The 16965-nt window shown below is 46.3% G+C and overlaps 1 protein-coding gene across 8 annotated transcripts in view; it reads left to right on the top strand.

Annotated features, from left to right (window-relative positions):
* Nucleotides 1-16965, top strand: part of CFAP74 (cilia and flagella associated protein 74) — a 62523-nt gene that overhangs the window by 24525 nt on the left and 21033 nt on the right. For all 8 annotated transcript variants that reach the window (XM_072977642.2, XM_072977643.2, XM_072977644.2 and 5 more), the window contains 8 exons: nucleotides 3116-3289; nucleotides 5601-5775; nucleotides 6559-6680; nucleotides 8126-8248; nucleotides 9215-9336; nucleotides 12087-12215; nucleotides 14788-14875; nucleotides 16465-16638. In XM_072977642.2, coding sequence (XP_072833743.2) covers nucleotides 3116-3289; nucleotides 5601-5775; nucleotides 6559-6680; nucleotides 8126-8248; nucleotides 9215-9336; nucleotides 12087-12215; nucleotides 14788-14875; nucleotides 16465-16638 — 1107 coding nt within the window. The remainder of the gene's footprint in view (nucleotides 1-3115; nucleotides 3290-5600; nucleotides 5776-6558; nucleotides 6681-8125; nucleotides 8249-9214; nucleotides 9337-12086; nucleotides 12216-14787; nucleotides 14876-16464; nucleotides 16639-16965) is intronic.

Here is a 16965-nt window from a genome sequence, read left to right as displayed (position 1 = left end):
TAATAGTCAACTTTATCAGCATCACAGACATGTCTAGTTATCTAAATAGCTAACTTTTGACAATCGCTCGTGACTAGTTTTTGAAGAGTAAAGCACTGAAAGAGCAAAGACTGGAAGAGCAGCATCTGTTCTGGGTTATTAATTTCATCATTTTTGTTGAGTCATTTATTTGTTTAGTTGACACCTTGATTTACTCTCAGTGGAGTTCAAACTACCCTCTCTTTTCCTCTGCTTTATCCTTAACCTTCAGCATGAGTGACGGGCTCCCGTTCCTCCACTGAGTTTTGTGTAAGGGAGTTGTCTGGATAGCTCAGTGAATTAGGTCTCTGGCTGTGGAGCCTGAGGTAGGGAGTTTGATTCCCCCACTGGGAGAAGAGCCAGCCTGGGTAGCCTTGGGCAAGGTGCACAGTCCCACAGTGCCCCTAGAGGTAGGGAAGGGTAAAGCACTTTTGAGCCTTTTCTACCTGGAAAACCTTCGAAATAGGGTCACCATAAGTCAAAAATGACTTTTTTATTTTATTTATTTATTTATAATGAAATGATGTTTGCGATAGACAAAAGCATAAAAATCAGCAATTTTTTAGCTGAGATTAGACTTGAAGGGGCACCGTGTCATTTCACAATCACGGCCTTAAATAAACAAGCCTCTCTTGGAGAAGAGCCACGTCGGAGACTGATGATCATTCATCCTTTCAAAGATGAACTGAGTTTTTGTCCTGACAGCTTTGGTGCTTTGCCTGGCTATTCCCTGCACTTGCTGAGATAGTCACTCCGTTTTGGATCCTCTTCCCCGACCAAGGCCTTCTGACCTGCTGGGGAAATAATCATCCTCGTCACCATCTTAGAACAGCAGAGCTGGAAGGGACCCTATGGGATCATCCATTCCAGCCCCTGTCAAGGAGGCCGAGTGGGGATTCAAACTATCAACTTCTGGCTCCACAGTCAGATGCCCAAACCCCTGATCTCTCATGTCCCTCTTTTTTTTTTTTAAATGCTCCTTCTTGAGGAAATCTCCGGCTGCTCTCTGCTTCCCCCGGTTGGTGCTGAAGAACCACACATTTTAAATCCGAACCCTAGATTTAGCTGATTCTCCCCAGGCGTTAAGGGTCCATCGGTCCGATTTTTTTTCCCCCAGAGCTCGCCGTTTCTCTTCGGGATATTCCGTAGGTGTTTCTGTTGGGTGGTTGCTTGTGTTTTCTCGCTTGGCACCTTCCGGGTTCGAGGGCCTCGGCGGCTCTGGAGAACCCCAGTTCGCCTTTAGGGGAGCAAAGCACACCTTCGGTGAATAGTGTCGAACGAATTTCGTTAAGGAAGGCTGAAACGTGATTGTGTACGAATGTGATGGTATTGCTAGGCAACTCTCCCTGGATTTTTGTGTGTATGAGGTACAGGACTGCTGAGGGGGGGCAGCCTCCTTCTAAGTCAGCCAGGCATCCCCCGAGGCATGGAATGGCCTGAGGGGTGATCACTTACTTAGACCTTAAGAGCTGTCTTTAAGGTTTAGGCAGCTGGACAGCTGAGGGGTTTAGGTCTCTGGCTGTAGAGCCAGAGGTTGGGAGTTCAATTCCCCACTTGTGCCTTCTTGACAGGGGCTGGACTGGATGATCTTTAGGGCCCCTTCCAGCTGTGCCATTCTAAAATGATGATGATGGCTGAGTATGTACGTATGTTCCTCCACTTGCTTTCTTGCTACTTGCAAAATAATGCAGGGGGAGGTTGTTGTTGTTGTTGTTTTATTTACTACTGATGTATGTTCTGACAAGAGTATAAAAACCTGTCATTTGGGGTGGATGATGCCTGTGTCCAGTTTGGACTGGAGGAGTACTGTGCCATTGTTTTAATTAAACCTGTCTTTTTTTTTTTTTTGCAAATGACTATGGATTGAGGCTGATTATGATTTATTATTTTAAAGATTGATTTTTTTCCTCTCTCCCCCGATGCTATCTTTGTAGGGCAAAAAAAAAGTTGGCAGCCAGTTGCATTTGGAAGTGGTTGTTGGCTTTTTTTTTTTTTTTTTTTTTTTTTTTTTTTTTTTTTGCTTGTAGTTATGTAAGTAGTTTGTTTGACTGGGAGGGACCTTTCAGGGTTGTGGTGACCATTAAATCTATCCAGCACTAACCAGTCACTCCTTCCCGGCTTCTGATTCAAAGAGAGCCCCACTTCTCTGCTCTGTTCACCCCACCGTCAGTCTGTAGTCTGTTGCAGTCTGTTTGCTGAAAGCAGTCGTGTTTGTTAGTTTGCTGTTTGATCTGTTCAATTGTAAGTAGCGAAACCTTTTATTCTTTCAATTATTAACATCTCCCAAGTGGTAAGTGCCAGCTTAATGAGACAGGGGTGGTCTACTCCGGGCAACCTGAATGTATTCTGCTCTGTGAATCCCTGCACTCCTGTTACATAGATTTTAACAAAAAAATGTAAAACTCTGCAACGGTGGTAGATCCAGGCAGGAATATTCCTGCCTGCCATATTTTACTCCTAATGCGATGGTTTCCAATTGTGGCATATTCACATGCTGCAGAATACCTAGGTGCTAATAAACAAGGACAAGCTATTGGTGCAGACCCCAAAGGGTTTAATATTTTATTTTATTTTATTTTATTTTATTTTATTTTATTTTATTTTATTGATTGATTGATTGATTTGATTTGATTATTTGATTTGATTTATATCCCGCCCATCTGGTCTATATGACCAGATGGGCGGGATATAATAATACACCAGACTTTTCCCTGGTTTGTCTTTCATCCTTTGCTTTCTCCTGCCACGTGTCTGCGGAGAGCCCGCCTGGGCAGGAATGTCTTATTTCGCTATAAAAACAAATCTAGCGTTTACATTTTCTTCCTTATCCGCGCCTGGCTGAAAGTCATTTAAGAAAGTCTCTGTGGGTGGATGTAGGGAAGTTTTTTTTCCACGGTCAAATAGGGTCGTTTGGGGCCTAAAATCATGGTGGGTGGGAATCTCTTTGCGCCATAGCTTTCTGACACAAGAGCAAGGATGATAAAGGTTCCCCCTGCTCGAAAAATAATTTGCTTTCGTTTAACTGATGTTCCTTCCCAGATAGAACAGTAGTCATTAGGGCCTTGCATCCTGCCTCTCTCCAACCTTCGTTTTTCAGCTGGCGCTTGATAAAGATCTCATTGATTTCGGCACTCATGTGGTCGGGCAGACAGTTTCACGGATCATCACCTTGACGAACTCCGGCGCCTTGGGAACACGCTTCCAGCTTGGCAAATCAGCCGGCACTGATGCTGCCCAGATGACGACAGCCTTGCCATCCACCGAGAGGACGGTTAGTCTCAGCGAAAACTTTTTTTCCTCCCATGGACTCCGAGAAACGCCAAATGGTGCTGATCAGCAGGTCTTAAAAATAGTCCTGGACAATCTCTCGAGAGGCCTGCTCGTTTCCCCAGAGGGATCCATCATCCTCCCCCCCACCCTTTTCCCCTCACGTCTGTTTGGGTGGAACGTTGCCCACCAAAATCCAGCGTCAAGCTGTCGCCGAAGTTTTGCTGAAGTGCAGAAGGACGAAAAAAAACGCGCAAGGCTTCTGCCATCTTCACAGCTGACACAAATATATTTCAGGGTGATTTTTCGCGGTGCCCCCCCCCCGTCCCATTCTTTAGCACTCTGAAGCCCAAGGTGACTTCTTCCTGAAGAAGCAGATGGCGACCCACAGAAGGTCACCCTGAAATAAATGTGTTTGTCGCAAAGGTGCCCCGAGACTTTGCTTTATTTTATTTTGGTCCTTGTGGAAATAGACTCCAAGAGAATGGCCGGAATCTGAAGGGAACGGCAGCTTTCATCTGTCGGCCAGACTTTAGGGAGAAGGGAGAAGGCAGTCCGGATGAAATTTTGTCATTTTTTTTTTTTACCTTCGTGGGTTGGAGAAGGGTGTCGGCCAGGGACTGCTGCAGAGTTTCGCCAAATCCACATTTTGAAGCTGAATGTAGAAAGATTCTTCTCAGGTGAAACGTGGAAGGAGTTTTGAGATAAACTGAAACTGTTTGGGTTCTGTGTTTCTTAAAAAAAAGGCTGACTCAGTTTTTAGGGATGATGGTGATCCCCACGTCCTTTTGCCAATATTCTTTCTTATCGCTCAGTTACGCATCCCTTTGAGAGTGATTGAAACAGGGATGTGGCTGCAAAAAAGAGGCCAGTGCGATTTTGAGATGCATTAAGAGAAGTATTGTCCTCCAAATCCAGTGAGGTGCTCGTCCCCCTCTATTCAGCACTGGTTAGGCCTCCATCTAGAGTCTGTGTCCATTTCTGGACATTAAAATGGATGCCGACAAACTGGAGCAAGTTCAGAGGAGGGCGACAAGCAGGATCAGGGGACTGGAGAGCCAAGCCCTAGGAGGAAAGATGGAAAAAAGTGGTCAGGTTTAGCCTTAAGAAAAGAAGACTGAGTGGAAATAAGATAGCACTTTTCAAAGACTTGAAAGGCTGTCCTTCAGAGGAGGGGCAGAATCTGTTCTCAGTCATCCCAGAGTGCAGGACACGTCATAATGGGCTTAAGCTACAGGAAGCCAGATTATCAGGAAAAACTTCTTAACTGTTAGAGCAGTACGACAACGCAAACCATGACCTCAGGAGGTGGTGAGCGCTCCAATGCTGGAGGAATTCAAGGGGAACTTAGACAGCCCTCTGTCAGGTCTGCTTTGATTGGGATCCCTGCCTTCAGCAGGGGGTTGGACTGGATGGCCTTAGAGGCCCCCTTCCCACTCCACGATTCTAGGATTGTCTTATTCTGACCGTAATGACTACACAGAGCTTGGTGCTCATTTCTTTTCTGGCTGTGGGCGTGAGGGACATGATGGTAGCTCTATCATTATTTTTGAGGCATTCTTGAGCCAAGACCTGTTGCTGACTAGAACGCTGAGGAAAGGAGAGATAGAGGTGGGCGTCATCTACATATTGGCGACACTGAACTCCCAGACTCTGGACAAACTCTCTTAGCGGTTTCATGTAGATGTTGAACAGCCTAGGGGACAAAAGAGAAGGCGGAGGGGGGGCCCCACAGGCCAGCTGCCGGGGTGTCAAACAGGAATCCCTCAGCACCGCCATCTGGGTTTTCCCCTCCAAGAAGGATCAGAGCTGCCATAAAATAGTTCCTCCGAGTCCCATCCTGGAGAGACATTCCCGGAAAGATCCTGGGGAATGACTCGGTGTCCCAAATATTCTGGGGAGGAGGTTTTGCTGAGCCTAAATTCAGGGGAAGGAGAAAGAGGGTTCCCCTCTTTCTCCGCGCATGCGTTCATTCTTCTTGTCCTCACGATCCTGCGGATCTCGTGTCCTTTGGACGATGCGGTGTCTCAAGTCACCAGCAAGCCCCTTGGAGAAAAAAAAGGCCCCCTCTCCCTCAGTCCCTGCCCCCCCCCCCGGGACATGCGCTTTTTGGCAGGCAAAGTGGGTTACCACGGCTAGAAATCCTCAGAGTGGAAACCCACCTTCTGTTCCCACAGTGGTAGGTGGAAGCCGATCTCGGAGACAGATGGCCTCGGTCCCCGCCGACCCATCTGAAAAATAAATTGGAATTTTACCGCTTAAGGGGGAAAAGCACACAACCACCCAACCTCCTGTCCTATATATCATCTAATTAGGTCTTGGGTCTCGTCGTCGAAAGAAGCGTCAGCGAGAAAGGCAGCAGCTGTACTCTGGAGGGGTCCACGCTTGAGAAGGAAACTGCCTTTGCTTCTGGCTCTGAGGAGGTGGTCCAGCACATAGCGCTGCTCGACAAGCTAAGGCCCAACATGACTTCGACAAACAGCGCATTCGGTACGGACTAGAGAAAAAGAAACAGCTGGAGGGGTTTGGGAGCAGACAGGGCCATTAGAAAGAGCTGATAAGGAGAGTGTCTCTGTGTTGGAGAGAAGTGACTGAGGGAGACTTCCGGGTTTGCGAAAACAAATTTTTGAAGCTGTCCCAGTCTTTTGGCCAATCAGGCTCATCTGCCTGCCCCGTGTAGGGGTGAGAAGCTCCTGCATGGACACTCAGATGCTTTCGTTAGTTAAGCATTTTCCTCTGTCCATACATGGATTATCTATAACTCTGGCTTTGCCTTGAGGAAAGAGGTATCGCAACTCCTCGGGGAATCTCGGATGGGGCGATCAATAATTTTTCGCAGGAAAATAGGCTGCCATCCTCTTCGGTCGTTGTAGCAACCGCTGAACCGGCCACGGCCATGCAGCTGAGTCACATGATCAAATGCATGACCTCACGTGATCGGCACCTTGTCTCATAGTTCCAGCAGCGTTTGCTGTAGCAGTTCTGCATGGATAAATATGGGACCAGACATTGGCCACCACCAGCTGGCTTCTAAAGAGGCTTTTTGGGGGGTTTCTCTACACCTATATGGCCAGCTCTGAATAGTAATCATGGGATGTTTGGGGTATGAATGACTTGCAAGGTCTAGTTAGACCTCGAATTGCTGCTGGTCGTTCGAGGAAAAGAATCCATCGCTCTGTGCTGAGGTAGGAGCTCGAAATGCGCATGGATCTCACCTCTACAGCCACCCGTAATGCTAACAACTATTTACAACCGTGTTTGCTTGCCTTTTAGAACAATTCAGTGGAATGGTTTCTCAGACGAGCATCGGCGGAGAAAAGCCACTCAGCTCTCTGGATGTGAGCCGTCTCGGACCCCCATCTGAGGAAGAACTACCCGAAATTACGTTGGGCGAGGTAACCGACTGGCAGAGGGACAGGACGGGCACATCCGTGCGAGCGCCCGGGCAAGAGCAACTTGGACAAGTTATTTTTTTTCTGAAGGAACGTTTCCAGAATTCTGGAAGCGATCATCCATGAAAGCTAATTTAGCAATGTTTTGCTCAGCTCTTTGGAAGAAGACCGCGTGAAAGTTCTGTAGAACAATGGGAAGCTGCCTTATATGCCAGGCCAGGGTTCATTCCTAGCTTCAAGTCAAAGATTGTTGATAGTCATGGATGGTCTTTACTTGATGGGAGAACCATCAACAGGATTTGAGCCATGGTCCCTCCAGAGCAGTGGCTCCCAACCTTGGGTCCTCCAGATGTTCTTGGACTAAAACTCCCAGAAGCCTTCGCCATGAGCTGTGCTGGCCAGGATTTCTGGGAGTTGTAGTCCAAGAACACCTGGAAGACTCAAGGTTGGGAGCCACTGCTCTGGAGTCTAAAACTAGCCAAGCTTTCCCCATCTTTAGCTCTCCGATATTTCTAACACAGTGGTGGGTTTCCAGAGCGGGGTTTGGAGTCAATGGCCCCACACCTCCATTTCTCACCCTGCTTGGAAATCAGGAGTGACTGCAAGTCTACATCTTGTTTCAGAATACAGTGGTGCCTCGCTTAATGATTACCTCATTAAACGACGAAACCGCTATACGATGACTGTTTCGCGATCGCAAAACAATGTTTTAATAGGCAAAATTCGTTTCCCGATGATTGGTTCCCTGTTTCGGGAACCGATTCTTTGCTAGATGACGTTAAAATAGCTGATCGGCGGCTTCAAAATGGCCGCCCGCTGTGTAAAATGGCTCCCCACTGTGTTTTTGGATGGATTCCTCGCTTTACAGGCACCGAAAATGGCCGCCCCATGGAGGATCTTCACTGGACGGTGAGTTATTCAGCCCATTGGAACACATTGAATGGGTTTTCAATGCGTTTCAATGGGATTTTTTATTTTGCTTAACGAGGATTTCGCTCTACAGCGATTTCGCTGGAACGGATTATCCTCGTTAAGCGAGGCACCACTGCAAATGGTTTGAGGTAAACGAGATGTCAGGAAGGCATGCCTTATGTTGGTTGAGAATCATGCTTCCAGGTCTCCAAAAGTGGCTTGGTACTCCATCATCCCAGTCCTCCTGATCTAATTGGAAATGCTAGGAGCAGAGCTCAAAGTTGTCTCTACCGACAACTTGGGCCCTAGCCACGGAAGGTCCATCTCTCTCTCTCTTCTGTGGAACAGAAAAATGCACAACCAGAGAGAGAGAGCAATTGAAGTTGTGGAAAGTGAGATTTCCTGCTCCTTTCCTGCTGAAAGGCTAAAATATTCTCAAAGAGTGGCAGAAAGGCCGTACTGTCAAGATGGAGGAAGCGAACAGAAACCAGAACGACGATCCGCTGTCGTTGCTCTTCCTTTCTGTTGTCGTGCAGGTGACCGAAGGTGACATTGGGCCTTTTACCTCCGTCAAACTTCAGATTATTTTCACCCCAACAGTCCCGGGGGACGTGCGAGCGGATTTTGAGATTACGTTTGACAACCCGGACTGCAGACCGGTGAGTGGCGGTTGGCTTGTCTTTTTCTTTTTTCTTTTTAATTGCTGCTAGAAAGCACTCGGGGGGGGGGGAAGGGGGGTGACCAAAAAATGGACCCGGAAGCCTCTCAGGCAAGCTCAGAAGCACCCCATTTGACCGAGACGCACCGCCGAGCCAGGCCTGAGACACTTGCTCTGTGTAAACGGCAGCAAAAGATCATGGCGACACCAAATTCGAAATGGAGAAGTAGCAAATTGGAGGAGGGTGATTAACCCCAGCTGGTAGCTGCTCTTCTTCTTCCTCCCGTCACTTTCTTCCATAATGTGGCAGCGTAAATTGTGTGTGGCTGCCTGAGAAGGGAGTTTTGGGGGAACATAGGTGGGCGGGGAAAGCGCCGGCCTGCCTCTTCTCTGCTGCCCTATTGCTCTTGAGCGGGAACCCCGATTCCCAGACTTCGTTCCCTGGGTTTAATTTGTCCTCAACATCCCCAGATGTTTCCGAACTTCTGAAAGTTCAAGAAGTTGCAGTGCCACAGCTTATTTCCTTTCTTGTTCTGTTGTTATAGAAGTTGTAAAAGTGACTTTCCCCACCACCACCACCCATTTATTTCCATTTATTTCCACCTTTGTTGGCGGATGGGATACTGTACAAAAAATAACTTTTCCGAGTTCTGGTGTTGCCTAACCTGCTTTTTTGACAAATGTGATCTCTCGAATCGGTTCGCATCAACCCGAAAGATGATGGAATGCTCAGGAAGGGAAGGGGGTGGAAGAGGAGGGAGTAGGGTCAATAACCCCAGGAGATAGCTTGATTTTTTTTTTTAAAAAAAAGTGAAATTTGGCAAGAATTTCCCATATCTATTGTTATATTTATATTTATTCTCATTTTCATTATTTACTGGGACGTTAACTAAAGGAGTGTTCCCCTTTAATTCCAATTAATGCAACATCAGAGTGGCTTCTTTGGTCTGTGTTTCCTCCCGTTCAGCTGCGTTTCACTGTCACGGCCGTCTCCGTGGCCGTGCCTGTTTGGGTGCGCAATCCTGACGTCGATCTGAAAATCTGCATGTACGACAGGCTTTATCAGGACTGCATCATCGTTCAGAGCAGGTGAGCGACCCCGGAGCGGGCCTGCTTCTGTTTTACTGGCCTTTGATTTGTTTTCTCTACTGCCTTGGAGGGAACAAGGTAATAAGGGCTCAAAGAAGTCCGATGGGCATTGAGCTTTTCTCACCCCCCTTAGCTTGCTGTCTATTTGCTTTGTTTTCTGATTGGTCCCTGGGAGATAACCTTGTGCTCCGCTCTGGTTGTGGAGGAGACGATGACAGAACATAAACCATAATGCATAGGCTAGTACCCTTCACTCAGATCTTTCTAGTTGTGAGATAATCTTCTCAGATACCTTTCTCAATCCCTGGGTTTGTAATTTCTAGAACCATGGTCTTAGGGTCCAGCAGCCAAGTTAATGCCACTCTTGAGGTATTAATTAATTAATTCCGTTCATATTCCACCTTCCTCTTCGGAATCTCTGACCAGCGATCGCCGGCTCCCACCTTTCGTTCCGTCCACCAGTTCTGCTCCGTTGAGTCTCGCTATTTTTAACTTCCTTTTCTTTCCCGTTGTGTGTTGTCCATGCAAACGGGATTGGTTTTTTATTTTTATTTTACTTTTCTCCCCTATTATTTCTGTTGCAGAGTGGGGGCGGCAGCAGGGGGGGCGCCGGAAGCATGCCTTCTAAACCCCTCACTAGAATTAGACACTACGGAGATTTTTCTCCCAGTGGGAGGGAAAGGATAAAGCTGTTATCGCACACATTCAGCTTACAAATGTGACACGTGTCAAGTTATGTAAGCGATTTTTCCTGGGTCTCAGACAAACCCCACTCCCAGAGACGGGATTTCAAAACCAGAGTAACTTTTTCTATTAAATCAAATTTGATTCATCCTTCCGAGGCGAGGGTGAGAGGTACTTATAAGAAAGCTGTCGAGCCGCTGTGTGCAAGATAGAAGCAATCCTTTTCTGTTTTGTTTTGTTTTTTTAAACTTCTTCATATATACTGCTGACTGCATTAAGCATGCTGTGCAGGATGGAACCTCTCTTGCCGACCTCTAAATAAAACCTTGGATCCCTTTTCCTGTCTTAACAACTGGCTGTGGTCCTTCCGAAACACGCTTCACGGTATAGCAGAAATGCTAATTCAGCCTTAGAGGAATGTATTTATATATCCATTTCACACTCCACTTTTTTTTTCTCACGGATCAAGGCGGCTCACAATTAAATTACACAATTACGACAAGTGCTGTGAGTCATCATATCTGTTCCTATTTATAGCAATCCTATAAATTAGTGACTTTCAGAAAGCCCTGTCACTAAGAACCCCGGCTCAGTTATTGCAAGCTCACTGTCATGGCTTCCTTTATTGAGCTACTCCATCTCACATTGAATTGTCTTCTTTTCCTACTGCCTTTCATTCCCTGGAAATGTGGTGCTGGAGGAGAGATTCGCAGACGTACCCTAGTATGTCTGGAAAAGAAGATCAAGTGGGTTCTAGATCAAATCAAGCTTGAGAGATCTCTGGAGGCAAAAAATGCTGAAACTGAGGTTGTCCTACTTTTGGGCACTTCATGAGAAGACAGGGTTCTCTGGAAAAGACACTAATGCTGGGAAAAGTGGAAGGTAGAAGGAAAAGAGGAAGGTCAAATGTGAGATGGACTGCCTTCCTAAAGGAAGCCACAGGCTGGAATATAGCAGGGCGGTTGAGGACGTTTTGGAAATCCTTCATTCATGGCATCAGCATAAGCTGGAGGCCGCTTAACGGCACATAACAACAATATATTGTTATGTTTTCTTGCAAGTCTTATCTTCTCATGATGTGTCCCAAGTACTATTATTCATTTGAGCTTGTAGCCAGGGTCTAGTCTCAATCTGATCTAGAACCCATTCCTTGGTGGGTTCTTGCGGCTGTCCAGGACATCTGTAAAGCTTCTCCTCCGGAGATGCCGAACGAATCAACCCATCCAATGCCATGAGATCATCAAGCAAATAGAAGTGAACGGTTCACGTGGTTGGGGGAGCAAAGCGTTATCAACCTCACAACGAGAGGGTCACATTAAAGAGGCGGATGATGAGCTGTTCCCTTCTTTAGGGAAATGGTGCTTATGAATCCCAGGTCGTCAATGGGTGTTTAATCAGTGGGAGGAAGTGGAGCTTGGAGGAAAAGGAGGAGGAGGAGGCATCTCTCTGGCTGAAGGGGTGCAGGTGTGAGTGGGTGAGAGAGAGAGAAAAACCAGGATGAGGTCATATGAACATCTGGTGGTTCTGCACGGCAGAGGCACAGAGGGCAGCTATAGAGCACCTAACAACTGCTGGGAAATGATCAAGCAAATCCATTAAGAAGGGAAGGTTTTTTTCTGGGGGGGTGTATCCTGGGAGAGCCAGGCGTGCCTCCAGGTTCTGAGATTTCTTCCCCCCACCCCTGGGCCCTGAAGCCAACAAGATTGTCCCCGACTTTGTATCCCATCAGCAAAATGGGGCCGGGCCAGGCTGGGCAAGAAGAAAAAGGTATGTATTCGCTGGATAGCTTGGTGGTTTTGGTCTCTAGCTGCAGAGCTAAATGTTGAGAGTTCGATTCCTCCTCTGGGCATCTGGGAGGAGAGCCAGCCTGGGTGGCCTTGGGCCAGCTGCACCATCCCAGGGATCCCTCCCCAGAAGAAAGGAAAGGTCAACCCCTTTTGAGTGCTCTCTGCCTTGACAACCCTGGAAAGAGTTGCCGTCAGTCAGAATTGATTTGACAGCACACAATGAAGGAGAAAAGGTAGTCAATATACCGCTCAGATCTCTCTTTAATTTGCTTCTTGCAGAGCGACCAGCGCCCTGCGCTTGAGGTTTGAAGTTTGCAAAGAACTGGCCAACCACATGGAGCTGCTTCCAAAGACAGGCTACATCCAAGCCCAGTCGTCCTTCAGCGTGCAGCTGAAATTCCTGCCAAGGTGACTTTCGGGGCGGCTCTGTTTTTCTACCTTGTTTTTTTTATAAATTTATTTATTTATTTGGTCATGCACAAAATTGGTTCTTGTGCTCGTCCCTCTAGCAAGAGTACCAGACAAATACCTCACTTCCTTGTGGCGAAAAAAAGGATTTAGTTTCCTGTCCCCATTTTGGTTACTGCTTTTATTTTTTTGGACTATAGAGACCATCATTCTCCTTTTTGGGAGTTCAACCCATCTTCCTCATCTGGTGAAAGGTTTTGATGAAGGGCCTAACTTCCTGTTCCCACCCCAGTGCTAGCTGGGAACTTTCTGAGCAGGAAGCTTGGGCAGAGTTAGGCCCAGCTAGGCCTCAAAGCCTTCCAGTTAAGGCCTTTCTCCAAGGTGAGCCACTTTAGGTGGCTGTAAAGTATGTGTAAGTCAGGCAGAACTCCTAGAATGGAGAATTATGGGGTGTAGTGTCCAGAAAATCCAAAAATCTCATCTCTAGCCCTCCTAACAAATGAGTAAGAGGAAAGACCCCGTTCTGGGCAGGATTCATTCTTTCAACCTTTAGAGATCTGATGACAGTCTGAAGAGAAAAACACTGGACAACACGGATAAAGATAAAGGCAACTTTATCTGCTTGTCTCTCATATATGTTCACTGGATCCTGACCAGAATAAATTTCCAGAGCTCTCTGGCAGTCGTGCTTTGAGGATAACACAAATGCTGTGTGTCTCCTTACACAGCAAATGGCTGGCATTCCCATTATTGTGACAGTCCCCAGTGCCGAAACTTCCAATGTTGTGAAACACAGCAGCAGGTTTTTTTTTTGTCAGAGTGGAATGTAAAAATCCGCAGCTTGGATTAAATATGTTAATCTGCATATTTTAAAAACAAGGAGGACAGGGGGAAAAAAACAGTGGGAGAAAGCTTCAAAAGGAGATTTGATGAGATTAGGAGGGTTGTGGGTTGTGAAATAAGCCCCAGAATATCTCGCCCAATGGAGATGAGTTGAAAAGCGGGGTTAGAAGATAGGAGCAGGATGACCAGCTAGGAGTATGAAAGATAGGTGCCAAATCTGATCAAACGAAACAAATCAATCAACGTAAAACTAGGACAAGATGAATATGAAAACAATGAAAACTAAGTTGAGATAACTCATTACATGACTTCTTATGTCGCTTGTTCCTTTTTTTGTTACTTTCTACTACGTATTTTTTTTAATCCTTTGGAATGGAGAAGCAAAGGGCAGAAAACCTGAAAAATGGGCATCAACATGCCTTCCACTTTCAAAAGTAATTAGGAAATGTTACACAGTGCTGTCATTCCATTTTGTTCCATTGCTTTTGAAATGTAACTTTGCAGAACTCACATTACCTCCGAAAATAATTTGTTACCCCGAACTGTTGTCATTTGTAACTGGTTCCGTCCAGCCTAGGGTCCCATTCGCTCAAAGCCTGTTACAACTTTCCCAGATTGAACATCATCTCCCTGATGAGAAAATTACCTCTCGTTTTTAGGACCCAGGGTTTAAAAATAGGACGGCCGCTCTGAAAATGATACCCCCGTTCGTACTAATTTAGGCAACGCTCTTCCACGCTGGCCTTGTGCTAACGAGAGGTTCTGGCAACTCGCATCTATACATCTTCTCTCCCTTGAATGAGACAGATGGGGCTGGTTTTGAAGACACTTCTCACCATCTGATCTTATTTCTGTATCTGTGTGGCAGCATTGCCATCCCATTGATACTGACTCAGAGAAGCTGGTAATTAATTAATGTCAATGTCAAAAGGAACAGATTGCTGAAAATGGGCGTCTCATCTGTGCTTCTAACTACAGCTGGGGCCGAGGAAGCTTACATACTGATTACCAAGCAAGTTTTCTCCAGAGGTCTATTTATAGCCGTCAATATTTGGCTGGCAAAAGAGCCGTTATCTCGGTTAATACTGTCTTAAAACGCTGGTAAATACAACACGGCCCCCGTAATCAGCTCCCTTTATTAATGCCAGCCGAAAACACTTACAGGAGCATTAATGGGAATTACAGGCAAGGGGGGGAAAAGCGGCCGAGAGCCTTTAATTTTCTGTTTTGTAGCTCTCGTGCAGAATTGATCCTTGAGAACAGAAGTGCCATAGCGCTACGTGAGCCAGGATACTGAACTAGTTCATGAGTTTTAAGTGCTTGACACGACATGCTGGGCGAATTCCGTTTGGACCATGCGTTGCCAAGATCAAGGAGAAAATGCATGTGCTTCTGGATGGCGTGACTCGGATAAAAATTCAGACACTTGTGTTGTGAAAAAACACACAGTAAGGATAATCACGCAGGGGTTTCCAGAAATTGAAAGAAAGAGGGTACAAGACACTCCAAAATCTATAATACCTTTTTGGGGGAACGTGTGTTAGTCTGTTGTTCTGCCCCAATCCTCTTTCCGTTTTATTCAATTTGGTTCATACTCTTCCATGCTTAGGCAAGGATGCTAGGTGGCTCTCCCAGCAGTAAAAAGCTTGAGCGTGTTACGATCCTCCTGTTTCTTCAACCCCAAGCACTTTCGGTTTTTTAACAGTTGTGTGATGCCTTCTACTTTCAGGCACTCCCTTCGGGAAGATGCTGGAAAATACTTTGATGAAAAAACCAGAGTGTTACAAGTGCCCATGACAATTATTGTTTCAGACCAGGTCAGTGATGGCATTTTTTATTATTATTATTATTATTATTATTATTATTATTATTATTATTATTATTATTATTATTATTATTATTATTATTATTATTATTATTATTATTATTATTATTATTATTATTATTATTATCATCATCATCATCATCATCATCATCATCATCATCATCATCATCATCATCATCATCATCATCATCATCATCATCATCAAGCAGAGGGAGAGCAGTAGGAAGTTGATCAAGGGAGGTCGACCCTTATTTGGTTGTTCAGGACCCCGGAGAGCTCCTAAGGATAAGAACTGCTGTTTGACCCCCCTAGAGCTCTGTTTGACCCAACGTTGGATCCCAAGATGTTCTTGGACTACAACTCCCAGAAATCCTGGCTAGCCCAGCTAGTAGTGAAGGCTTCTGGGAATTTTTGCCTAAGAACATCTAGGGAACCGAGGTTGCAAACCACACAGCTGTAGGAATGCTTAAACTCTCCTGATGTTTCGGACTACGATTTCCATTATCCTTGGCCTTACTAGCCAGGGCTCCTGGGAGTTGTAGTCCAAAGGATGTGGAGGCTGATGACACCAGTTTGGGATGTGCTTTGAATCCGCTTCTGTTTTTTTTTTAAAGGAGCTCTCCCCGGTGCTGGCTCCTTCTCCTCCAAGTGGTTCAGCAGGCACCATGGATAGCTCCTGGGGAGTGCAGGGTAAGATCCAGAGCAGATTTACCAGCTCCTCATGGGTTGAAGGGCCAGAGCTTCCCTGCCCCTGCTTTGGACTGAGGCGACGACATTGCCAAAGGGATTGGTTGCCCCTCCGTGTGAGCTCAAGTGATTTTAAGTGATGATGGTGCAGGGCGTTTTCTTTCAGGAGCGGTCAGAGCTTGAACAGGGAAGGCCCATCTCTCTAGCCCTACTGCCCTATGCCCTGAGTCATCAGGACGATGGGTTTGTAGATCCCAAGCGGTTCCACATTCCTATTGGTCTGTGTGAGGGCTCCAAACCTGATTGGTTCTCCCAACCTGGAAGCCATCGTAGTGGTTTGCAGGCCAGACTAAACAGCCTTCTCCAGGGGCCGAGAAGTTCCAGGTTGCGATTCCAGACATGGCTTGAAATCCCCTGCCTCTCTCTCTCGATTATGGCTTCGTTGCCCTTTCTGATTTCTCCTAGGAAAAGTAGTTTTCCTGTCAACTCTAACTTTGGTTTTGAAGCAAACGGTGGATTTTACACAGGAAACACGGGACATTCATTCACCTTGATGTTTCTTCCTTGCTCGTTCATTGAGCGCAGAAAAGTTATTTACTTGGTCTAGAGTTCCAGGTCTCTCCCAGCCAACGTGACCACTCTGCTGACGATTCGAGGAGTCCCCAAAATAACCTTTTCACATTCTGCCCTTGTATCCCCCTTATGTCTTTGAAGGAACTCAAAGCAACAAACTCCGGGGTCTCCCATTTGATCTCATGACACCCCAGAAATGCAGGCTTAGAGGACCATAACCGTCTCAAGTTTACGCCGTGTGCTTCCTAGAAGAGTCGGGATCTCGGCCAGCGTCTTCTCCATCCTGCTCTAACCATTAGGGGACCTGTTCCTTTTTTTCAGAGCAAGCCCGTCGAATTTACTGTCCATGCCGTGGTCACTACCTCTGACTTGGAGATAAGCCCCACAGAGCTGGATTTTGGATACTGTTCGATCTACGAAGCCGTCCGGTCGACAATCACGCTGACGAACAAATCCATCCTTCCCCAGGGCTTTGGCTTTGTACGGGTCCAGGAGGTAAACACCGCAGTCCCGTTTTCTAGCACAGCAAGTATTCCTTAAGAGTTTACCTTGCAAGGGGGCAAATGGTGCCCAGTTTCTTCTTAACTCCATTTCTTATTTTACTCAAGCCAGTCTTCGGCTTGATCCATCCAAATACTGAATTCTGCAGCCACCGAGAAATTTATCAGAAGGTGTAGACTTTTTTTCTGTCCTCTTCCATACTATCGCACAAAAGGTTTACTCTTACTTTATTCTGTTTTTATACATCGGTGGGGGGGGATTGTAAGGAACTTTGAGGTTGCTCAGGGGTTGAAGTCTCTGGCTGCAGAGCTAGAGGTTGGG

The sequence above is a fragment of the Pogona vitticeps genome, chromosome 7 (genome assembly GCF_051106095.1).
Source record: "Pogona vitticeps strain Pit_001003342236 chromosome 7, PviZW2.1, whole genome shotgun sequence".
Lineage (NCBI taxonomy): Eukaryota > Metazoa > Chordata > Lepidosauria > Squamata > Agamidae > Pogona > Pogona vitticeps.
Note: the sequence above shows the minus strand (reverse complement) of the source record. Positions and strands in the feature narration are given on the sequence as shown.